The sequence below is a fragment of the Acipenser ruthenus genome, chromosome 12 (genome assembly GCF_902713425.1).
Source record: "Acipenser ruthenus chromosome 12, fAciRut3.2 maternal haplotype, whole genome shotgun sequence".
NCBI lineage: Eukaryota > Metazoa > Chordata > Actinopteri > Acipenseriformes > Acipenseridae > Acipenser > Acipenser ruthenus.
In genome coordinates, this window is record NC_081200.1 from 35,899,644 (window position 1) to 35,924,994 (window position 25,351).

Below are 25,351 nucleotides of genomic sequence, written 5' to 3' on the forward strand. Positions count from 1 at the left end.
CGCTGTCTCCTGTTCTACTCACAGCAACCGCAGTTTGTGTGCTGGAGTCTGGGAATGGGGAGGGCAGGCTAGGGGTGCAGAGTAGAAGGGATTATGAAACTAACGCCATTGTGGCTCAAACGTCGTGTCAGAGTCCTGTAATCAACAGTAAAGCATGTAGAGTCAGCATGGCTGACACAGCTAGGGTTTCATAACCTCTATGCTAAACCTAGGGTGGGTGAAGAGGTCCTCTTCGTGCTTTCGCTCAGCTCCTCGACTACCCCTGACGCCTGGATATATCAGAGTTCACACAAGGAGACACATACAAATCAGCAAAAAAAAAAATAGCCAAGGAGGAATAGATTTGAAGCGTTGCATTTTTAAACAATGCATTGATACCGAAAGAGGAGTTTCGTGGCGACCGGGTTTATGAAGATGAGGGTGCCTCAGGTGAGTGCAGACCGCTTGTGGTTTTTTTGTGTCATGTTGAGCCAATGTTGATGGATATTTATAGTATTAATTCAGATTCCCGAATGCAACTCGGGCTTTCCGTTTTAAAAACAAACAGACGAAGAAGCGAGAAGTACTGCACTGGAAGCAGTCCAAATGGATCGAGACGTGTTTTGTTTCTTTGTTGATTTGTTTTACCGGCGAGAACTAGTACAGTTTTAAAAGCCTGCATTATTTGAATTACACTGGCTGACTGATCGGAGCATGTTTATTAATTTATTTATTTTGGCTGTGTGCTGTAATTTTAAATGTCAAGAAGAATGGTGCAACGTTTACGTTAAGTGTGATTGTAATTTTCTAGCACAAATGACTTAGCTGTACATCACGCAGACAGAGGTTGTGTGTTATATTGTTTTAGTAATGTACATCGTGTTTTTTGTCTTCGTAAATGTGCTTGGCATTCACAGACACAACGGTGCAGTTAGTTTTGTTCAGTGCCACTGTAATGACGAATAATAATTGCATAGATCACGTAAAAAGAAAGAGCGTTGCGTTTTTTTTCGGCAAATTTCGAGGGTTCAAAATGTGATTGAAATATGAAGTATAGGCATGTGATTGTTGTGCTTTGTGTTATTAATCATGCGGTTCTTGAATTTAAATGCATCGTTCTGTGGTTCGATTCCACATGATCGAAGGAATGGCAGTTGGTTTAGTATTCTGGTATTGCTTGTGCGTTTACACAGCCTAAACTGTCCCCTTGATTGCATTTGTGAATGATTTCCAAAGAGCTGTGATTATGAGGGCTGTTTTACTGTACTGACACTGACTAACAAAGTTATGAGTTGCATTGCATTACATAACACTATGCCGAACAAGGATTTAGAATCATGCGTTTCGGGACGTTTTCAAACGATACTGCGCTTAAACATCGTTATTGTGTGCGCTTGCACTGCAAGTGGTGCATAGCTAGTCCATGATCTACACACCTTTAACACTTTACATTAGCAATATACAATAGAGAAAATACATTGTGAAAAGTCCCTTCATGCAGAAACTGGTTTAATTTGTGCTCTGGTGGTAGTGCGCATTATAATGCCGTGTGCTGTTTGGTTATTGAGTGATGCAACGTCATATGTAATAGCATCTGTAGTAACTAACAACCCGTGGCATCCTCATTGAGTTTTTTATGCACGTTTTTTTGTGCACTATTAACTGCTACTGAAAATGTTTCCATAAGGTCAAAATATCAGTGCCAATTTCTGTAGACATCTAATGTAACGATTCGATCACTGCACTGCTAAGCAAAGCAGTCACGTTTCCTTTGAGACACAGGGTGTAATTTCCTACAGACTCGCCTTTTAATCAGAAAGCCTTAGACTGCAGATTTGAAGTTTAGAAGTCTTTTCCTTTCTCCAGCTCTGCCTCTCTTACTGTACTTGCTGGTTTCTTGCAGTAGCTCCGTCACAGACCTCTTTTGTTTGCAATTACCCACCATAGTACATTACATGGGTTTCTTAAACTTGATTTACAGACTGGGATACTGGACAATCTCAGTCTGTTGGAATTGTTCGCTGTTTTAGAGTAGGGGTACCCAACCTTTTCACTATCATGTATTAATGTGGAATTGAACACTTGCAGTACGAATATATCCACAGTGAATATGTACTTTGCAAAAGCTTGCTATGGCAAATTCTGAGCTTTATTTGCAAACCCAAATGTAGGCATAATTGTTGCGTGCTATTGATCAAAGTCTTCAGAATACAGTGCCTCATATCAATTGTGGCACCCATATGTGACCCAGGCTGCAGAAGGAAAAACATGAAAGTTAAATATTAAGAGGCATTTGCTGTTAAAATATTATCTAATTAAATTGTCAAATCAGTGTCACACCCAAAATACACAATCCGCTGAAATTTGATTGGTGTATGTAGGCTGCTTCAGGGATAAATTCAGGGATTTCTGGTAGCTACCTTGTGGGAATGAGGATTCACGTTTACAAATATTTGTAAATGTGTTGCACACTACTTGCAGTACCGTTTATATTTAGATGATACTGATTGTACCAAATTCACAAAGAAATATGACCTAGAGAACATGAGATTTTTCTACTGCATTGCTAAAACAGTCCAGCCCATTATTAAAACAGAATGAACTAAAACATGCTGTTCACTTACTTTACAGAGTGTAAGGTCTCTTTATAGTAGTTCAATTATTAGTGAATGGCTGAATATTTAATAATAAATCAAACTGCAGTATGTATAGATGTTTAAATGTGGCTTGCTCTTACTGTAGAGGGTTGAACCCAGATCTTCTGCTTTAACCAGTCGACCAAATTGCCTTCTAAGGGAAAGTTACAGAAACACGCTGTCGTTTTTTAAATGAAATCCCAGGTTCTGTTGTAATTAAACGAGGGGGTCACAATTCTTAAGAAATGCTGCATATTTGGATTCAGCGATTTTAGAACGCGGTTAATCGCTTCAAAGTGAAATCTACAGCAGTATAATCCTTTGTAAATGACGGACACTGGTTCCTCCCATAAAGTTTCCTGTATTACAGTATGATACTCATATTTGCATAATCTGAAGAAAGATTCAGTTTCTTTCTCCCATCGCTGTTAGTTTAGGTCACACATTTAAGAAAACAAAACATTAGGGATTTTAAGAATCGTTTGATGCAGTAAGACGCTTAAAATTGCTCAACAGTAAATGCACAGAAAGTTATCCCCATGGATTCAGGAAGAAGATAGTGTGACATGCAAAACTTGCTTTAGGCTCGGTGACACTGATGTAGCCTATTGAAAAATATTTGTCTTTACAACCTAAGTCCCTATACCGTCAGTCTGCTCCTCGCTGTCCAGGAGGTTGGAAATTGCAGTTTGTTTTTCCTCACTGTGCTGGCGTAACAGGGTGATGTTGCATACGTGGGTCATCCCTGAATAATCCACAGACACAGAGCCGTGGGTGTTGACACACCGCACAGACGCCCAGATTTAATTAACACAGGTGCTGCCACTAGTGTCAGATTTAATAAAGAAAAGAAAACAAAGCTAAAAGCAAGTTTGCCACACAAGGCGAGCGCTAGCCTCATTAAAAGACATGTCCTGCTCCAGGAACCTACTACACTATGAAACCCTCTCATACTGGTTGGGATCCACATCCCCTAAACTAACCTACTGCTGTTGCTCCCGGTCCCGGCATCCCAGCGATTCTGGGTAGTTTCAACGGTCCTGGCTGGGCAGCGCTTTCACAGGCACCGTCTTGCAGTTGAGGTGTTCCATAGTAGTTATCCAGCGGAGCGGACGCTCTCCTCCTCGACAAAGCGCCCCTCTGTGTAGCATGGTGGTGCAGTCTCCTCAAGCTGTGGTGTAGACGCCTTTTGAGCTGTCCCCAGTAAATCCAGACTGCTCAATTGGTTTCCCAGCATCGTGTCTCCTGATCCGCGTCTCAGCTGCACACATTTGCACAAGAACCAGCGACAGTGCTTTACCTGTCACAGCTGCCGTTGAGGATGAGAGAATTCTGTGCTCCTCACAGGAAAATGAAAGGAGCTTTTTCTAGGTGTCTCTAGTCTGAAAGATCTACGCTTTCTAAACGTCAAGCCGGAGAGGTTGTTGAGCTGCTGTGGATCTTGGCTCTGCTGAATGCAATCTAATCACATTGCATCTTCTTGTAAGTCTTGCAGGATGTGTTGAATCCCTTTTCACTGCGTAAAACATCACTAACGGAGCATGTTGGGTCGTTCTTGTGCTTCTTGTAAGATCTAGATCAAGGCACAGAACAAATCCTGGAACAGCTGTTTAGGTACAGAGAAGAGACATTCAGTAACTATCAAGGTTTTTTTGGTTTTCTGTTTCAGCTTTGTAAGAAAGTTAATTATTATGCTGATCGGCTAATTTTATAAGAAATGCTCCTGAAATGTCCTCTGTTCAGCACTGGGGACATGGTGTAATGTAGGCTTCCCCACAAAGGGTCTGTAAGATGGATAAGGTACCCAGTAGCATTCTTGTGATTTTATAAATACCAGCCTCATTCTTTCCCCACCTGTCCCTCTTACCTTTAACCTTTTAGGCTCCCAGTCTTAAAACAGCTAGGCCATGGTATTTTCTGTGGTAACAAGAATCAGCAAATCTTCAGCTAAGGAAACCATTAAATTGCATTTCCTGTGGCCTCCCTTAACTCCTCGCCATATGGTTATTGTAGATATAGTTTAAAATGGAACCGCAACAGGAACTAAGGTCAATAAACAAAGAAAACGGCACTGACGAATTCCAGCTTTGAAGGCATGTGTCTGGCACTGGAACCAGCATCGAAATTCTGAAGCTTAAATAAATAGTTTTGTCATATTGCTGTAGACACGGCCACTAGATTTTAACATAGTCGTGCAATGAATTCTAGATTATCATAGCTGTCTAACCAAGTTCTGGGAGGCAAATATAACGCACACTATTAAGGACTTTTCACATTTGGTTTGTTTTCAAACTCATACTTCCTTACAAAACCAAATTTTCCATTTTGTTCTAAACTGATTTAGTGTGGCTTTCACGTGGCATTGAAACAAGGCTAAGTTCGGCTTGATGCTTTTGTTCACAGTTGCTTTCAAATTCACCAAACTGCACTATTTTCCTAAATAAACCAAGTGTGAACAATGGATCCTAAGAAGCCTTCTTTGGACTGCAGTGTCGTATTTATATGCAGTTCCATTGATGTGGGAAGATGCAAAAATACCACCCTGAAATATTTGTCACAATATGTGTGATGGCCCTCCATAGGCTGCTTGTATGATACATAATAAACGATAGACAATGACTTGTTAAACCCCTAATCAAATCTTGCTCTGGGAGGGAAGGGAACCCCATTTGAATGTACAGTGTACAACAGTATTTACGCTGAATAACTCTGAAAAGATCCCACTTCATTCAATCAGTGGGATTCTGCTTCTCTTACCCAGTTCAAGGTTGGGCAGTTCTGATCCCTGGGGGGCATTCCATGCCAGGTATAATATAAATAATTAAATCATGTGCACCCTGGATGAATAAGTTAAATTAGGCTAAATAATTTGGCATCTCAGCCCTGCATTGCCATGACCCTGACCTACTTTCTTAGCTAAATGCTGGTTGTAATTGTTTTGAAGAGACTATGGCTCCTGTCTTCCTGCCATCTCTCTTTTGGGTGGCCATCATTTCCAGTCGTTTGGTCCATGTAGGGATTTATTTTGTACATATAATGCTGGGGATGCTACTAAACTTTAAATTAAAGAATACTGCCTGCGATATTGCCTTGACTTGTCTCCCAGTCCACTGCTCAAACCCAAGTCCTTCCTGCTTCCTACCTGGGGGAGTAACCGAGATTCCTGTTGCATGTTGCAGGTATGGGTACTCTGTGCATGCATCACAGGACCTAGTGACTCATCACTGAGTGGCGCCAGCCCCTGCAGGACCATCTCTATAAACACACACCTGTGAGGAGGGGAGGAAGCCACTGTCATTTCCTGATCATCCCTGGAGAATGTATCACCCTGGCCCACCAGCCTAGAGCACAGGCCCGTTGTGAGGGGGAGTGGTGGTACGGCTGCTATTCTTATTTGTACTATTTAGCTCATTGGTGCTCCCAAGCTCTTCCTGTGGGAACTTAATGTCCTTGAGTCTTTGTGTAGCACACACATTAGTATTTTTTTCTTGCATTATAGAGGAAAGTAACATTGATAATTGAAAATGTTTTAAGAATAAAGGGGGGACACTGAAGCAAAAATAATGATCAACGTTTTTCTGCTCTTTTTCACTGAAATGCCAACGAACAAAGCTGTTTATTACAATTCTGTTTACAATCCGTCAAAAATATTGTAACTTTCCCCCTCCCACAACTTGCATGGAGACTATGTGTATACTTCCCTCAATGCAGATTGTGGGTAGGTCCTAAGGAGGGACTATTGCGAGACTATGCATTGATCCAACAGTGCATCAAATCTTTTGATTGCCATAAATCGTCCAGCATTTTTTTTTTTAAACTGATTTATAAAGCTCTGACAACGAGTGTGATTGAGCCAACCCTCTGCCAATCTAATCAATTTAAGTGTTCAGTCATGTACTAGCTGTGCCATCTGATTCACATTTCTTGTTCTGATGAAATGATGCAGCAGTGAGTCACTGTGTGTGCTGGTGAACGTACCCTGTAGAGATGCGTCTGAACAATAAGAAGAAGGAGTGTTGTGCTGTGAGGCTGTGCCCAGTGGGTGATGATAGTTGCCTGTGTGTGTGCCACACAGCCTCGCAGCACGGCAGTAATTGGAACTGCTTACCTGCCAGTTGGTGTATCGCTGGATCTCGTCCAAACATACCCCAGCATGTAAGGAGTTACAGTAGGTTGGAGCTGCACAAGCTCAATGTGCTGCATTTCAAATCCCCTCTTTTGTTAAAAAGCAAATACAATCATTGTGTGGCCCCCTTTTTCAGTGCAAAGTCTGATTAAGTACTTTTAATGCTTCAGGCTCCAACACAGTTTGAAATAATGCTCTTCTAACCCACTTTTTCCAAAGCTCTCTACTTAAATTATAATATAACTACTTTAGACAATGCCACTGCTCCAGCTTCTGCCTTTACAGATACACTTCAAATTGAAATGTGAGCAACAATAACCCATAGGACCTATTACTGACCTGTTGTGTCATCTATGATGAATAATAATTATTTTTATCTTCTAATAAAATAGCAACATGGTGTGTTTTGTAAGAAAAAAAAATCTTGATTGAAAATAGCTATTAGGCACATGTATTAAAGTATGTAGTTACTTAACTAAACTTCTGTAATTTTGTGTTGTTTTTTTTTGTCAAGTACATTTGACATTTTACTGTATTTCAAGCTTTTTACTTTTGCTAATAAAACATCTACTGTAGTTATTACTGTGTATGAATGTTCTTTTCCAAAGCCATTTCATAAGACAGTTTTTAAATGTTCTGTTTCAATTATATGTTTTATCAAACCAAATCTCAGTACTGTAATTAGTGTATTGTATGATTGATGCTGCCCACAGTAATTTGATGGCTCACTGTCTATTGTGGAGGATTGTGTGCCCCACCCTTATTAATGTCTAGTCTGTCCTTGTTTGTGAAATTTACAGCCGTGCTAAACTCCTCCACCCTAAATCTCCTGCTTGTTCCTGATGGGTGTTGTCTTTTCTTTAAGGTTCAGGCAGACGCATGACAGGGAGGAGCTTCCTGACAAATGGAGAATTACTTCCAAACAGAAGCCTTTAACCTTGACAAGGTGCTGGATGAGTTTGAACAGCACGGAGGTGAGCTGCTGTACTCTTTGTAATCTGGGCCTGCCAGCATTTAACCAGAGACATGGGGACAACCTAAAGGCAGATGGAGACACTGCTATTAGCTGCACCCTTCATCCTTTTCTTAGTCTCTTGTCTGTTGTAGTTTGTTGCATTACACTTTCATTTTTCTGATTCTGTCTTAAAAAAAATACCTTTTAATGCATGTCCATTTTGTATTGTTTTCTACTGTAATGCTAATCTTAAATAAAACTAGTCCATCTTTAACTGACTGTTGTAGGAATATTTCTGCAACTTCCTGCTGTTTAGGGCAAATAGTTATACAGCAATTTCTCTACTCCAAAATTGCCTGTGTTAAAGGACTCCATTTAATACTGACTTTATCTATTTGATATCTGTCAGATTGTAGAAATGGGTTAGGATGGTCTCGGAGCCTTGTATCAGAAGCTGTTTTAAAACACTTTACAATCTGGATAGTCACACAGTAGCCTTGTGTAGCAGACCCTGCTAGAGCAGAGAATGATGCTGGGGCTTAAAAATAATCCAAAACAAACCCGATTAGCTCATAACTGAGCACGAGGTGTTGTTTTGGTTGTCTGCCAGACATGTTGTCCAAACAAGTTCAAAGCTGTACCACACCCATAAAAGAGAGTTTTGATCAAATAAGTTTGTCCTGTTGGAAGTTAGTAATGATGAGCAGTTAAATCATGATTGATTGCCTCTTTGGGAGGAACTACAGTAGCTGCCTCATTGGTGTACATGATTGCAACAGAGCTGCAGTACACAGCATAGATGAAAATGATGCTGAAGTCTGTTTTAAGTCTGTTTGTTTATATTGGTCAATGGACTCCGGTTTTTTTTTATCCTCTTGAATTAAATGCAGACCCACATAGCTGCAATAGATCCCAGGTCTAGCAACTTGCTGTATTGTTTTTTTCTTAGGGACACATGGAAGTGTGTGTTATCCCCACCCTCTGTTTCTATGTTGGCAGTGTTCTACTCTTGGAATGCATGTTGTGAGGTAGAAAATTGCCTAATAGACTTGCACAAGTGCATCGTGGGAGTTCGACACGTCATCGGAGATAGGCAATGGTGAACCCCTGCCAAACAATTGACCCTGACTACACTCGAGTCAGTTTAACGTCTGTTTTCTTCTGCCAATGAAATTGAAGTTGCTGTCAAAGTTTGTTCATTTTCAAAAGTTCATTTTGTGATTTTCTATTTTTTTTTTTTCATGCATTTAAGTGCGATCTTGCCTTACAAAACACACTACTATTTACGTCTATAGTTTATTTTCATGTTGGTGTGTTTGTTGTGTTTTTGTATGACATCTGTGAACCTTGTATGCATTTATGTGTTTGACTTGCTTTGTCTTTTGGGCTGGCCGGCAGAGCTGTATATTTAAAGAATGCTGAGAAATGCTAATGGAGAGAGTGTGGAATTTCTCCATTCTGTGAAAAAGCATTCAGGTGTCAGCATGATGGATGCATTCTGTAGAGAGGACCGAGGGCTGGCGAAAGGGGCTGGGCTGCAGCTGCAGACTTGGGATCAGTCCCGGTCCCAGCACTGGGCACAAACCCAGCCTCTCACATAGAAATATTGAGAAACACAGTTACTTCTGGGCTGGTAACTCCCATGCAAAAAATATTCACCGCATGCACAAACAAGTCTGTGCATTTAGGCAAAGGCAGGTGATGCAAATGTATTTTCATTTCATCGTGAACATTAATGCTCAGTGGCGGTTCTTAGAATTTTTATTTTAATCCCCTATATAAAAAGATATCTTGACATCCACACCACAAAACATACGGTTGTATTACATAGTGTAAGGTGGTCTGTAATAGTTATCTTTTTATTTTATTTTTATTCCCTCCACAGATGGGACGGACACCCCCACTTTATCAGATGCAAAGTGGACTCCGATTTTAGCTCCGCCACCTCATCTGCTCTCCCTCAATCCAGCCCTGGCAAACCCGGGTGAAAGTGAGGGCCTGTGTACCAGAGATCCCCAGCTGAGGTTCAAATCCCTTTCTGAGACCCCAGCTGTTGACAAGGGAGGAGGAGGAGGGGATAACTGCTCAAACGGGAGTGAACGAACCCCAGACCCAGTTGCCACCCATTGGATCAACGAACGGCATGTAGCCAACAGTGAAACACTCAACAAAAATGTGGACTTTGAGGTGTGTCCAAGTCCCCAGCAGGAGAACACTTTGGAACATGACAGCAGGACAATATTAAATGTGGACACTGGGAGCTGCCCATCACTGTTTAACAAGAGAAGCCCAGCTCTTGAGAACGGTTGTCCAGAAATTGCTGATGTCAGTGGTTGTGCAGAACATACAGGGGGGAATTGTAATCTGGCACACTTTGAGGTCACTTCAGATAATCGCATGGGGATTACAGATTTCAATTGTTTAGATGCCTGCAAGAATGAGGTTTTGGGTCAATGCATAGATAATCCTTCAGAACTCACTAATGATTGTCCCATTGCTGCAGAAGTAGAAAAAGAGAGCAGTGGTTTATCTACAGCAGATGAATGTACTGTCACTGCTGAACTCAAGAGGATTGGCTTCCAGCCACCACAGTATGAGACTCTCCAAAAAGATGGCATGGTCACTGTGTCACCAAAGGGAGTTGGGAACACCAGTGATCCCCACAGGCATCAGGTCCCTGGGTGTAACGAGAGCAATTTTGTAGAAACTGGATCAGCCGAATTTATGGCGCTTGCAGGAGGCAATATTTTAGAGTCGTGCAATAGTGGTTATGCCAAAGCGCATTCAGAAGGGATGGTTAATGGGGGGTTTACTGGACTTGGTGAATTTGGGGAAACCCAGGCACCAGATAAAAATGAGCTTGATATGTCCTCCATCAGGAAATTGAGCCACACCAAAGAGAATGACAAAATAGTTGTCTGTCTTGCTGTAGAAGGAGAAAGGAAATTAGAATCTGCTGTTTGTGCAGAGCCCCCGTCCTGCTTTCTTCTGAACGGTTTGGACTCGGATGAGCTGCAGAGGATCATAGATGAGGACCCTGCCTCCCAGCCTCCTCCCTCCAAAGAAGACTCGGTGACAGAGGAGAAGGAGATGGAGGAGAGCAAATCAGAAAGCTATGAGCAGATAAGGGGTCTTGAGGTGGGTGTGGCAAATACCGGAATAACTCCAGGACTTCCCACCACTTCTAAGAAACAGAACAACAGCAGCCTGCAGCCTGTGAGCATCCCTGTTGGTGGTGCCCGGCCGAAGCAGCCAGTCAACCTCAAACTGCAGATCCCCCGGCCACTCTCTGGCCAGGTGCAGAACGAGCTCGGGCAGCCTGGCAAGAACAAGAATGTGGAGCCGCAGAGTCAGACAAACACCGGAGAGCTCCTGTCTGGAGGAGAGGGCTTTGGAGGCGAGACAACTGTAGCAGGTCCCAACGGGGAAAGCACTGTTGCCTTGGATACAGGGGCCTCTCTTACCCCACCTGGGATGCTGCTGCCCCCTGATAGTCCTGATAACGACCTCCAAGCAGAACACTTCGGGGTTCTGTCCAAAAAGCCCTTCTCTGCCCTAGGGGAGGTTGCCCCAGTTTGGGTCCCTGATTCGCAGGCACCCATCTGTATGAAGTGTGAGGCCAAGTTTACCTTCACGAAGAGGAGGCATCATTGCCGGGCCTGCGGGAAGGTAAGGTGACACGCGAAGAAAGACAAATGTATCTGTATAACTTGACCGTGTCAAACGTTTGAAGAGCAATAGTTAAAATGGCTTAAAAAAGCAATTGCCTGAAGTTTGTGTTGTGGTATCTAAGTATATAAACTAATATTTGTACCCCTGGAAGTCAGTGAAGTAAAGTCAAGCTTTGCTTATTGCACACAGCCTTCCATGGTAGTCTAAAATCCCCTGGCGAGTGTTGGATGAATTTGGTACAGTACCTCTACAGATCATCTCCTTTTGCAGGTCCTTTAAAAGCCCTGACGCAGTGATGCACTAAATCTTTTTATTTAACCTTGAGGCTGTAGATAAGGGAGATCCTGTGATAGCTGGACTCCTGCTTCTCCAGCAGGTGCAGTGGATAGTTTCTTATTGCTGCATTTCACGACACGTTTGTATTTGTATTTTGTCACATTGAATGTTCAAGGAAATTGCTGATTCAGTAGTGTATGACTCCTGTGTACATCCTAATTCCCCAGTGGTCTGTTCGTAGGTATTCTGTGCAACGTGTTGCAGCCTGAAGTGCAGGCTAGTGTACATGGATAGAAAGGAAGCCCGGGTCTGTATCACTTGTCACTCGGTGCTAATGAATGGTAAGTACTGAATCTAAAGGACTAGTTGGAAAATAATTCCTGTTTAGCTCACATTCATAATCATGTTAATTGTTACACTAACATATAATTCTTCGTTGTCTGTATAGTACATTAAACTGACTAACTCCCTGGGGTAGTTTTAGTTGTAGGGATCCCCCCCCAATGTCTAAAGTAATTTTTGCTTGACAGAGGTATGGTGATCAATAAAAAATATAATTACTTCTGGACATAATGTAACAAATACTGTAGGGGTTGGAAAAAATGTAAACGCTGATATAAAACTGTCCATGGGTAGCCCGTTGGTTCTGATTTGATGTGACTAGTCAGCAGGGTGTTTTAATAGGATCTACAGGTGATTTATTTAGTTTCTGGCTCAAGCTGGGTCCTTTTATGGAAGCTGGGAATTACAAATCAGCAGAGAAGTCTCACCTTTAATCATTGGATACGATTGAATGTGTCATTTGAGCCGCTACGATCGGCCCTCTGTTAAAGTCGGTTAGATCTGCTGTCTTTCCCAGCATGTCTTTTTTTCCATATGTGAATGACCTCTCGTTTCCTGCTTTACAGCTCAAGCATTGGAGGACATGGAAAGCGCTTGCAGCCAGAGTCCGAACCCCAACAACCCTGCTGAGTACTGCTCCACCATCCCTCCCCTACAGCAGGCACAGGCCTCTGGGGCTCTCGGCTCGCCCCCGCCCACTGTCCTGGTACCAGTGGGAGTCCTGAAACACCCGGGCACTGAAGGTATGAATTTAATTACTCATTTAAAGGAGTAGTTGGTGGCATCTTTAATAATAATTCTATACCCTGGTAGTAGAAGCAAAGGGCAAGTTTTGTAAACACAGGTTTTGGCTGGTGCCCTCACTGGAACGCTGTGGTCTAATGGTTCCAGCTCAGGACTGGATAGTAATGAGGCCAAGTTATTAAATGGTTGGGACTGTTTTAATATCGGTATACTCCCCTGAAAGAAAAAAAAAAAAAAAAGAGGAATTAGATTTGATCGTTAGTAAACCTTTTCATTTTATGTATTTGTGGCAAGAATATGAATTGAAAAAGCTGATATTAAAGCACTAGAACTTAAGTGAGATGCTCTAGTCTGACATCTGATTGACAGTGTTGCTTTTACCTTTTATTACCATTTGCAATAAATATGTAAAAAGGAGGAATGAGCCACTTAAAGCTAGTGTTGCTGCACTGCTGCATTGAATGGTGTTGACCTTCGCTGTAGGCACACTCCCCCGGGACCAGAGGCGGGTCTGGTTTGCTGACGGGATCCTGCCAAATGGAGAAGCGGCTGACTCTGCAAAGCTGGCAGTTGGTGGGCCAGCCCCTTCAGGACCCCTGGCTGTGTCACATGACCCCTCCAAACCACCAGCAGCCAATCCTGCAGCTGCTTCTTTTGAGGTAATGGTTTGGATGAGTGTTAACCCTTCACTGGACCAAGCCAGGAGATCAGGCAGTGTTGAGATGCCTTTTATAAACATGAATTGATTTTGCTGAAGGAGGGATGGAATAATAATATTTTGTATCTGTTCATCCATACTGTTGGTTGTAACCAAAGCAAGAATATCCATTGAGATCATGCTACTTTGCACTGTAAGTGTTTTTAACTTGTATCTATAATTGAGATCAGGTAGTAGTACTGTACTGTTTCCAGAGATGTAATTCTATTCAGTTCCTGGGTAATGAGTGTGGTGTTTGCTGCCTGCAGGCTGCTTCTCTCCCTTCTGCCCAGGGGAGTGCTCCTCCGGTTGGTAGCCCCATAGGGAGCTCCATGAACCTGATTCCCAAAGACGGGCTCCCTCCCATACTCATCTCCACTGGCATCAAAGGAGGTACGGGGAGCCAGCTCACAGGTGCTTGTTAATATTTTCTGGAATGCCCCCTTTTTAGGAATGTAAATCCCTTTGTTTTGAGCTGCCCTGCCTCCCTCTGACGTTGTAAAGTTTCTGTATAAGCGGGGAAACTATGGAAGGTCGGCAAGAGCTGGGGGCGGGTCCTTTTTTATAAACCTGCTTCTTTCCTGAAATCTGGACTGGTCCCTGTAGTTTTAAGAGAGAGCCCAACTTCTCTCCCGGTCTTGCAAAGGAAGTTCTGAATCCCCATGCTGGGGTTTGTTAATGCCTGACTTTGTCTTTTGCTGGACCCTCTCTTAACACTGTTGTCCCCTCTCTGTCTCCAGACTTTGCAGTAGAAGAACAGCCCTCTGAAATCTCTGTGATGCAGCAGTTGGAGGAAGGTGGCCCTGACCCGCTTATCTTTGTTCTCAATGCAAACCTGCTGGCCATGGTCAAGCTGGTCAACTGTGAGTACCCAGCTTTCCAGTGCTGTCTGCTGGGTGTTAATACTGTGTGTGTGTGTGTGTGTGTGTGTGTGTGTGTGTGTGTGTGTGTGTGTGTGTGTGCATGAGTACACTTAGTAGAAGCTATGTGCTTAGAATTTCCTTAATGTCCTGTAGTAAACGCTAGCAATAAAATGTGTGATACAAAACTTGGGAATCACTTTCTAGTACAGTAGTCCGTCGCGTATCCGACTGCAGTGGGACCAGGGTATGGGCGGATATGTAAGAAATAAATAAATAATAAATTTAAATACCATTATACACAGCTTTAACAATTACTATAGTCACTTGTTTAGAAAGATACAGGGTATTAATGCTTGTGACAGAGTAGCCGTCTGCCGTGTGGGTGCGTGCATTCACTGCTGAGTGACAGGCAGGAGATCGAAACAGAGGTTGAAGCTGATACGCCCCGCAGGTGAACAGGATTTGTTTACATATCAACACTGAACAGCTCACGTGACACTACCAGCAATGGCAGCGCACGGAGCACATACAACACAGAGTACGGAAACTTTGGTGGGATCTACAATCTCTGAACTAATGTTCTCTGTTCAATAATAAACTAATGTTGCTGAAGAGCTTGATCATGGCAGTAAACGGTTAGGGCAGATATGTGACAGATTACTGATATAAAATCTTTTTTTTATTTTTTTTATTCGGTTCACAAGCAAAATTTGTTTGTTGGACATGAATACAAATCACAAAACCACTACACAGAAAAACTTGGTGGCACAATTCCTGAAGTGTCATTGTCCTTCGACTTTCAGAGACTTAAAGCTAAAAAAATAAAAGGTTGACTAATCTCTTATTACAATTTACCACAGTGTATTTGAAGAGTATTTTTGCAGTTTTCCCATGCTTTCCCCATGGTTATACTATGCATTTACCATAGTTTACTCTGGTGTGTCATGTTTATTAATATGCTTTACCACACCCCTCTATTCTTTACTATGCTTACCATGGTTTGACCTAGGCTTTTACACTTTGCTATGCTGCTGCTCTGGTGACTTGTTATAAGGGATGCTGTGTCCCTGTTGAGTTTGTGCTCTGGTTCCAGATGTGAACCGGAAGTGCTGGTGCTTGACGACGAAGGGGATGCACGCGGTGGGGCAGGCGGAGGTGGGGATCCTGCTGCAGTGCCTTCCCGACGAGAAGAGCATCCCCAAGGATGTCTTCAGCCACTTCGTCCAGCTCTACCAGGAAGCACTGGCAGGTGAGAGCCACAGGGGAGCCCTCTGCAAATAACCCCAATTACCACTACTCCAGCTATTGATCAGGCTCCAGCCTCTCTCTCTCTCCTTTCTTTCTTTCTTTCTTTCTCTCTCTCTCTCTCTCTCTCTCTCTCTCTCTCTCTCTCTTTCTCTCTCTTCATTTTCCATCCTTTAACTCCTGGATGAGGAATTGATATGGAGATAAATACACCTACTAGGTAACTACCATACTTTATTGTCCTGAGTAACTTTCCATTGCAGGGTGCTTTTATTTATTTATTTATTTATTTATTTATTTATTTATTTATTTATACAGGCAAGCATAATTGCCAGATCGTGATAAACTCTACCCTGATGTAACCCAAACCCTCATCTCAAAATTCTATAATTTCTGTTTCATTTATTTGTCCTGAAGCTTCTGATTTTTATTTTATTTTTCCCCCAAAGCAAATGACTCACTTTGGCTGGAAGGGATTACATTTTTTCCATATTGATAGAAAATTGATTTAAATTGGTTTACACAGCCTGCGAATATGTAATCCACATTTATTAAAAAAAAAAAAAAGCGTGGAGTAATAATGTTTGCCAGCCACACACTGATGAATTATAATATCGTAAGAATAAGGCAGTATTAAAATGAAAATGGAATTCGATTTGAGTTGCTTCTTTGCAAATGTAATTTTAAATACGAGAGTAAATTCAAATCCTCCGGCGGTGCTAACATATTTCAGGTCCAGAAGTACAGGCCGAGATGTTTCAATTATGTGTTTTTTTTTATTTTACTGTTGGAGTAATGACTGAATGTATTCAGATTGGACTTTAACCTTTTCTCATTCACTGGGATAGAATAGAGTTGTCTGTAATACTTAGTTACCCTACTTTTTTTATATGTAGTTTATGCTTGCTATTTATTGGTTTTTCTGTGTGCTTGCAGGTAGCATGGTGGGTCACCTGGGCCACTCGTTCTTCACACAGCGTTTCCTTGGCAGCAAGGAGCACGGCGGGTTCCTCTACGTCACCCCGTCCTTCCAGTCTCTGCAGGACCTGGTGCTGCCGAACCCCCCCTACCTCTTTGGGATCCTCATCCAGAAGTGGGAGACCCCCTGGGCTAAGGTCTTCCCCATTCGCCTCATGCTGCGGCTGGGAGCAGAGTACAGATGTAAGTCTGCTCCCTCCATTCAACCCTTGGCATGCTAGCTAGCTGAGCATTAACAGATTGTATTTGTTTTATGCTTTTGCAAGCTGTGAGTACATCGATAGTCCCTGTTTTTTCCAGCATTTGGGTACGACAGAGATATCTAATTTGTCAAAGCTGTCATCAATGTGTACCTGTATGTAATCCTTTCCATGTGTATTGGGGCCAGTTATAATTTTTTTGCTTCCTTCAACATTCAGATACATATATTTTAAAAAATACTCAATTTTTTATAATTTTTAGAATATAGTGTTGTATTAGAAACACTGTAAGTAGACCCAATCAGATTATTTTACCAAAACAAAGGAGACAAACGCTCCTTTGTCCCAGCTGTCAGTAAACGCGTTACATTTTAAACCTGGTAGTAGAGACTTGCTTTACTTGCGGACTTTCTCTTTCTGATATAGTATTGTGAGACATACATTTAATTATGTTTGAGGCTTCTTGCACAAACAAATGTATGTGTTTTGCCTTTTAAATAAGTAGCCCTTTAAAAAGTTCACTGTGAAAAAACATTGGATGTACAAGTCACTGTTTCCATGTAAGGTAGCTCCAGTAGCTACAGTGTAATATTACCATTCTGAGACCTCATGCAAATGTAAGCACAGTCGTGTTTGTTTGAGGGTGGCCTGACTTTTCTCTCTATCCAGTACTTGCAAATGTTTCTAATACGGCACACCCAGCTTACAGTTAACAAATGTTGAAAAAATTAGAGAGAAATTAATTCATCTTGGTTTTTCTTTAATTCCGTGAAGTAGTGTCTATGAAATGGACCCACAAAAGTGCTGAGATTTTAGCGTGCACAGCCATGCTGAGCCAAATGGGGTCTGTCAAAGGCTGGGTGACTGGGCAGAGATAATATAACGATTCATTCCAGATTGAGGGCTCTCAACTGTTATTGAATTTGACTTGCAAGAAGGCAATAATCAATTTTTTGGCTTTTTAAAAAATGTTTCACTGCCCCCTGCAATAAAATGAGAAGCTGAAAGTCGCTGATGCTTTTTGTCTTAATATCTCCTGCTAAAATATACATTTAACTGAAGTTGAGCATATTTAGCTGTGTGACAGAGGTCAGAATAAGCAATAAAGGGGCAGAAATGTTAATGTTTTTGATTTATATTTGTTGTCTGACTTTTTTTTCTGGGGAGATTTCATTGCGATTTTACTGAAAAATCCTGTTTTATTAATTTGTAGTGCAGGGTGGATTAAAGATTTTGCAGCACTTACTGTACAATGCAGATTTAAGCTTATTTGTATTTTACTTTACCTGTTCATTATTTTTTTTCACCTGCATTTAATCATGCATTTAATTGAAATGTGTGAAGTGATCAGTATAACATGCAGGTAATTCATGTATATAGAAGCTGAGCCACTGTTTCTTTTCAGTCTATCCCTGCCCGCTGTTCAGTGTCCGATTCAGGAAGCCACTGTTCGGAGAGACTGGCCACACCATTATGAACCTGCTAGCGGTGAGTGTCTTCTGTGCGCAGGGTTGCACAGCCTCTTTGCACTGTTGTGTAAAAAAAGCCTAGAAGTATTGAAAAGTTATAGCTGCCCGACCATGTTGCTGTAGCTTTAGGATGCAGGAGCATTGCTTCACAGACCTCACACCATTCGTTTTTGCATTATCCCTTGACAATCTAAATGTTTTAGATTTTATATTTAAAAGCTCCAATTCCAGGTTAGACCCAATAAGGAGTGCCCTGAATGTTCTTGTTCAATTTTCAGGATTTTCGAAACTACCAATACACGTTGCCAGTGGTGAATGGATTGGTAGTCGATATGGAAGTGAGAAAGACCTGCATCAAGATACCCAGCAACAGGTACAACGAGGTACGTTTATTCCTGTAAAGGTGATGGTATAACAGAAATGATCTGGTTTTTAGTAGGCGGCTCATGGGCCTGTTAAACCAGGGAGTGTGACTGAGATGTTGCAGTCCTATGTAATTTTGGTTCTCAAACCATGTCGCAATTACATCTAAAAGGGATAATAAAATGTTAATTATATGTTGTATGCAAAAATCTCTATATGGGGATTGTCTCTGTACTTGAATGTGCCCATCAACTCGGCTGAAAGGTCATAAGTCAGAAGTATGCATACAGTACAAAGTGCCTGCTGTCTGAAGTGGCCAGCCAGAATCTTGTAGAGCAGACAAACAGAAAGCAAGAGAAGGCAGGCAGCCAGGATCAGAGGTCTCGATGCTTGGAATGAGCCCAGCTGGGTGATACATTAGTGCCAGAAGTGTGTGTGTGTGTGTGTGTGTGTGTGTGTGTGTGTGTGTGTGTGTGTTGGTATGGTTCTTGTTTCCCAAGCTAAGGAAAACAATGGAAAGCAAAGGGTGACTGTAGTGGTATATACAGTAAGCATATTACACTCCTTTTTTTGGGGGGCAAATTGGGGCATGCAATTTATATGGTCTTGCCTTGCCAAGCCAATTTATTAGAAAGATGCACACTTTAACTTGCCAGAATCTTCTGCTTGGTGCAAATGTCTTGACACTCCCTGTGGTTTCTTGGGCAGCTGATGAAGGCGATGAACAAGTCAAATGAGCATGTGCTGGCGATGGGGGCCTGTTTTAACGAGCGGGCAGATTCCCACCTGGTCTGTGTTCAAAATGACGATGGGAACTATCAAACTCAGGCAATCAGCATCCACAACCAGCCACATAAAGGTAAGCTGCAGAATGCGCTATATAGGGAGATTGGACATATAAGAGATATTGTATCCCTCTGCTTAGGTCATAATGTTTAAGTCAGAGAACTCTTTGGCATAGTTGCATAGGAGTGAAGGAATCTTTTTTTTTTTTTTGGTAAATCTGCCACTGTTGATTCTTCAACAGCTCATATCTCATGAAATATATTTTTAGGGTTGTGGAAACTCTTCTGTAATGGCACCCTTTACTTGTGACACATGACTTTTTGGTTTCCAGATATAAACCGTCAAATGATCTTGGCTTTATATTTTTTACCTGTTCTTCTTTTCATGGTTTAGTTACAGGAGCTAGCTTTTTTGTGTTCAGTGGTGCTCTGAAATCATCTTCTGGGTACCTGGCCAAGTCCAGCATTGTAGAAGGTAAGGACTCAGATTCTGCTTGGCTCCCTACCTCCTGTTCTGAACTTGTCTTTTCTTCAGCATCTGTTTGTGCTCCTCTCAGTACTGGTTTTGAAGTGGTTTAAACTTGCTCGCTTCTTCCACTTCAGATGGAGTGATGGTGCAGATCACAGCAGAGACGATGGAGGCTCTTCGGCTGGCGCTGCGGGAGATGAAGGACTTCACGATCCCCTGTGGGAAAGCAGACCAGGAGGAGCCCCAGGAACACGTGCAGGTTCAGTGGGTGGAGGATGACCGGAACTTCAACAAGGGGTAAGAGTGTACTACATGGTCACTTTTTAAAATGACAGCAACTAATGCTTTGTGTAGCCATTAATTGGGATGAAAATGCTGGTAGACTATAATAAGAACCAAAATGGAAAATGACCTGTATGGTAACAGTATCCTGGGAGACAGTCAGCATGGTTTTAGGAAAGGGAGATCGTGTCTAACTAACCTGCTTGATTTGTTTGAGGATGCAACATCGCCAATGGATAATTGCAAAGCATATTTGCAATTTATTTCTTAGCAGACGCCCTTATCCAGGGCGACTTAAAATTGTTACAAGATATCACATTATTTTTACATACAATTACCATTTATACAGGTGTTTTTTTTTTTACTGGAGCAATGTAGGTAAAGTACCTTGCTCAAGGGTACAGCAGCAGTGTCCCCCACCAGGGATTGAATCAACAACCCTCCAGTCAAGAGTCCAGAGACCTAACCACTACTCCACACTGCATATGGCATGGTTTATTTAGATTTCCAGAAAGCTTTTGACAAAGTCCTGCATAAGATATTAATTCTCAAACTGAACACAGTAGGGATTCAAGGAAATGCATGCACATAGATTAGGGAGACATTAACATGTAGAAAACAGAAAGTACTGATTAGAGGAGAAACCTCAAAATGTAGCGAGGTAACCTGTGGAGTACCACAGGGATCAGTATTGGGTCCTCTGCTATTCCTAATTTACATTAATGACTTAGATTTTGGTATAGTAAGCAAACTTGTTAAATTTGCAGACGACACAAAAATAGGAGGAGTGGCAAACACCGTTGCAGCAGCAAAGGTCATCCAAATTGAGTTTGTTGACTCAGAAATGTCTTCATCTAGACATGTGGGGAAGTTATAAAAAAAGGTCAACAAAATGCTCAGGATATATTATTATTATTATTATTATTATTTTTATTATTATTTATTTCTTAGCAGACGTCCTTATCCATATATCCTTATATATAGTGAAAAGTGTTGAATTTAAATCAAGGGAAGTAATGTTAAAACTTTACAATGCATTAGTAAGACTAGAATATTGTGTTCAGTTCTGGCCACCTTGTTACAAAAAGGATATTGCTGCTGTAGAAAGAGTGCAAAGAAGAGCGACCAGAATTATTCTGGGTTTAAAAGGCATGTCATATGCAGGCAGGCTAAAAGAATTGAATCTATTCAGTTTTGAACAAAGAAGACTATGCGGCGATCTGATTCAAGCTTTCAAAATTCTGAAAGGTATTGACAATGTCGACCCAGGAGACTTTTTATGACCTGAAAAAAGAAACAACGACCAGGGGTCACAAATGGAGATTAGATAAAGGGGCGTTCAGAACAGAAAATAGAAGGCACTTTTTTTTTTTTTTAATTTAGTTGTTGCCAGTTATTTTTATTATTTTTCTCCCAAATTGGAATGGCCAGTTATTTTATTATGCTCAGCTCACCGCTACCACCCCTGCGCGGGAAGGAGAAGACGAACACACACTGTCCTCCGAAGCGTGTGCTGTCAGCCGACTGCTTTTTTTTCACACTGTGGACTCACCATGCAGCCACCCAAGAGCTACAGCGTCGGAGGACAACGCAGCTCTCGGGCAGCTTACAGGCAAGCCCACAGGCGCCCGGCCAGACTACAGGGGTTGCTGAGGCCGAGGACACCCTGGCTGACCTAACCCTCCCTCCCCCCGGGCGACGGTCGGCCAATTGAGCGCCGCCCTCCTGGGAGCTCCCCTCCTCGGTCGGCAAAGGAATAGCCTGGACTCGAACTCGCGACGTCCAGACTATAGGGCGCATCCTGCACTCCACACAAGTGCTTTTACTGGATGCGCCACTCGGGAGCCCCCAGGAGGCACTTTTTTACACAGAGAATTGTGGGAGTCTGGAACCAACTCCCCAGTAATATTGTTGAAGCTGACACCCTGGGATCCTTCAAGAAGCTGCTTGATGAGATTCTGGGATTAATAAACTACTAACAACCAAGCAAGATGGGTCGAATGGCCTCCTCTCGTTTGTAACCTTTCTATGTTTTTGAGTAATTAACCCTGTTTCTTGACAAAAGTAGGTCTTCAAGGGAACCCTCTCTTCTCACTCCTTCATTATTGTGCCTCTGCAGGGTCATCAGCCCCATTGATGGTAAATCCATGGAGTCCATCACTAGTGTTAAGATATTCCATGGCTCCGAGTACAAAGCCAATGGAAAGGTCATCCGGTGGACAGAGGTAGAGACACTACATGCTTTGTAGCTGTTTTTGTGTTTTTGCGTCCGTCTGTGTATGCATCTGTCGACCACATGCATGTTTTGTGTGTGTGTGTGTGTGGGTCTAGCAATTATGCTTGTGACCGTCTTGGCTTTCATGCTGTTATTTCCTTCAGGATGTTCATGTTGGACCTACTTCAAATTCACTTGGAGACAAGCCTTTCGTGTGTTTCCTGTGTAAGAAATACATACATGCACAAATAAACTAGAGACAGAGAGTGGGTCTGTGATCAAGCTCATCTTCTCCTCTTTCTTGTGTCCAGGTGTTTTTCCTCCAGAGCGATGACCAGCCAAACAGCCCGAGTGACCCTGCTGACCATAGCCGTCTGACTGAGAGTGTGGCTCGAGCGTTCTGCGTGGCACTCTGCCCTCACCTCAAACTGCTCAAGGAAGACGGGCTGGCCAAGCTGGGACTGCGTGTGACGCTGGACTCTGACCAGGTTGGTTGCTATTAACAGAACTTGTATTTCCACTACAGTCCCAATATTTAGATGAGGCATCATTTTAAAATGTTTTTCAGTCAATTACATTAGAGTATATAACATGACAGCTCAGACCTGAATTTGTTTAAACATTTTTTTATTGATATACAGTACTTGCTTGCATCTGGATTTGTACTCTATACAAATTTAGCTGTGAAAGGTGAGGTGTAACCTATGTCTCCCGGCTCTGCAGGTGGGGTACCAGGTTGGCAGCAATGGGCAGCCTTTGCTCCCTCAGTACATGAATGACCTGGACAGTGCCCTGGTGCCAGTGATCCATGGGGGGGCCTGCCAGCTGAGTGAGGGTCCTATGGTGATGGAGCTCATCTTTTACATCCTTGAGAACATTTCCTAGAGGGGAAAGGACCCCAATAGCACCTCTTCCTCCTGTTACATCGACTTTGCTCAATCATTTGCACTTGAATTGCCTAAAAGCTGTGCTGGAAAGCGTTCCTCTCGACTCCAGATATTCTATGCACCGTTTCAGACTTCTTTCAGGACCAGGGCAGCTGAGTGTCAGACAGACACAGGACAGTCTTCATCTAGGGGAACCGGGCCAGCCTTGCCAAGCTAACAGGCTACCACGTGAAAGTGGTACCCCTCAAAACAACTGTTATATTCTGAAATTCTTGTCACTGTGATGCCCCTGGGCACTGACTGTGGGGTGCACCCTGGTTTATTGTGGAGCCTTTGAGGATCTCATTATTGCTGCCCTATGTGGCCCCACATTTGGTACCCACCAGAGGCTGGCTCTGTTAATAAATATGGCACCCAGATTGGAGATGAGCAGAAGATCATGTGAAAGAGTCGTCATCATTCACAACAAGGACTTTCCTCGTCCACAGAAATTGTGCTCAGAAGAGTTAAAGTAAAACTAGAAAAAAAAAGAAATGCATACACAATTTTGGCTATTCCCATACCCAATACTTTTGGCTTATGTCATGACAGATGTTTAATTAAAGTACACAGCTAGTTATACCTTAATAATTGATTGAAGTTGAAATTATGGATGACTGCTATGGCTGGCATTGCTTTTGTCATTCATGTCAGATTTCTGTTCTGCAGTGTACAACGATGTGGGTACCAGACCCAAGGTATGACACTGGCCATGAGTTTGACATTTGTAGATGAGCAGCTCTAGCAGTAGTTGTATTGTGTGCTTTCACAAAATTCAAGGAAGAGACTTTGAGACAAAATTAGGAGTCCCTGTTGTGAATTTAAAGACTGTCTCAAGAAGAATGCACTCAGAATCCCAAAGCCTTATTTAACAACAGAAGGAAATAAGTGGGTGTAACTCCCATGGGTGAAACAAACTGGATTATCATAGATCTGCTGTTTCCACCCTCATGGGATATGGGATGCAGAAAAGCCCACTGATCTGGCTTTTGAGCAGATCTTCTGAAGGTTAGACTGATTGCTGTCACATTTTGGTCCTGTTTTCAGGATTCAACTCACGATCAAAAAGCTATGAATTTTTGTAGATAAATGTTTAAATTATTTGACCACGTTTCTGGTTGCAGCACGCAAGCTCTACAACTTGTGTTGTGAAGACTAAAATAATACATCATTAAAAAAGGAAAAAAATACCAAGATTTGTATGGATCCTGAGCCATTTTGAAATACATACTATACGGGCCTGGAGGGTAATTTTGTTTTTTAAAACCTAGTGTTTAGGACATGAAGAGGGTTAACAACAATTTGTGTATTGTACCAAATGATTTCTGTGCAAAAGAAGATCCCTTTTTTTACAGTATTCTCGCACATTTATCTTGCTCATCTTTGCAGTTTAATTTTAAGCACAGCTGTTTTGACATATGTATCGCCATTGTCCTTGGTCATTAATCAACTGGTGTAGTTACTGAACTATTTTCTGTCCGTACCTATTATCTATGAAAGTTCTGATGAAGTGGAACCAATGCATTCAAGAGATGGCTTTTGAATAACATTAAATAAACCAAACTGTTATACATGTAACATTATTAAAGCATCAAGGGATGAATGCTTTATATATATATATATATATATATATATATAAGCTCAAAGAGCCAGCTGCCCAACGTTTCGATATGTTGTACATATCTTTCTCAAGGGAGCCTGTGTTTATATATATATATATATATATATATATATATATATAATGTATATATATAAATAAAACGGAACACACTACAGAGACAACTTCTGAAGAAGCTGTGTTTTTTCCCCCCACTGTAAACCTGTAACTGACAGAGTTCTGTCAGTCTTTGACATAGCAGCATAAAAAAGGCTACCACCTCATCCAAAACACTTGCATTTAAAAAGGGAAACTATGAGAACTGTTACATGTATTTAAAAGCCAAAAAAACATATAAACCTGTACATTTGTTTTTCTTTATTGTACACTACAATTCTGTCAATAAGATCAGTCTTCTTCACTGAAAACTGTAGTACCTGTATAATAAAACTTATAGAAAAGTGAAGTGTTCAGTTTTCTTTTATTTAAACATATTTTAACCCAGATCTCTGCCAAAATGTTTCCTGTCCCC

At 41.9% G+C, this 25,351-nt stretch overlaps 1 protein-coding gene across 3 annotated transcripts; it reads left to right on the top strand.

Annotated features, from left to right (window-relative positions):
* LOC117416927 (zinc finger FYVE domain-containing protein 9-like) lies at positions 1-25,285 on the top strand. Of its 3 annotated transcripts, XM_034924907.2 has the most exons (19): positions 1-429; positions 5,795-5,990; positions 7,607-7,715; positions 9,582-11,365; positions 11,886-11,985; positions 12,553-12,729; positions 13,214-13,389; positions 13,697-13,841; positions 14,168-14,290; positions 15,384-15,539; positions 16,472-16,696; positions 18,119-18,201; positions 18,461-18,565; positions 19,254-19,404; positions 19,725-19,805; positions 19,934-20,096; positions 22,201-22,306; positions 22,608-22,784; positions 23,020-25,285. In XM_034924907.2, exons 3-19 carry the CDS (start codon positions 7,646-7,648, stop codon positions 23,179-23,181), a joined length of 3,984 nt encoding a protein of 1,327 aa, XP_034780798.2. In that variant the 5' UTR covers positions 1-429; positions 5,795-5,990; positions 7,607-7,645; the 3' UTR covers positions 23,182-25,285. The 3 variants fall into 3 exon arrangements, with proteins under 3 accessions (XP_034780798.2, XP_033884308.2, XP_033884309.2); XM_034028417.3 differs by lacking the exon at positions 5,795-5,990; XM_034028418.3 differs by lacking the exon at positions 5,795-5,990 and having other exon boundaries at positions 13,697-13,820.
* Positions 25,286-25,351: the final 66 nt, after the last annotated feature.

Bases quoted from the DNA above. Each gene is read 5' to 3' on its own strand.
- LOC117416927 (XM_034924907.2), top strand. From the start codon at position 7,646: ATGGAGAATTACTTCCAAACAGAAGCCTTTAACCTTGACAAGGTGCTG. The intron at 14,291-15,383 runs GTGAGTACCCAG...CTCTGGTTCCAG, and splicing joins CATGGTCAAGCTGGTCAACT to ATGTGAACCGGAAGTGCTGG. The intron at 15,540-16,471 runs GTGAGAGCCACA...GTGTGCTTGCAG, and splicing joins CTACCAGGAAGCACTGGCAG to GTAGCATGGTGGGTCACCTG.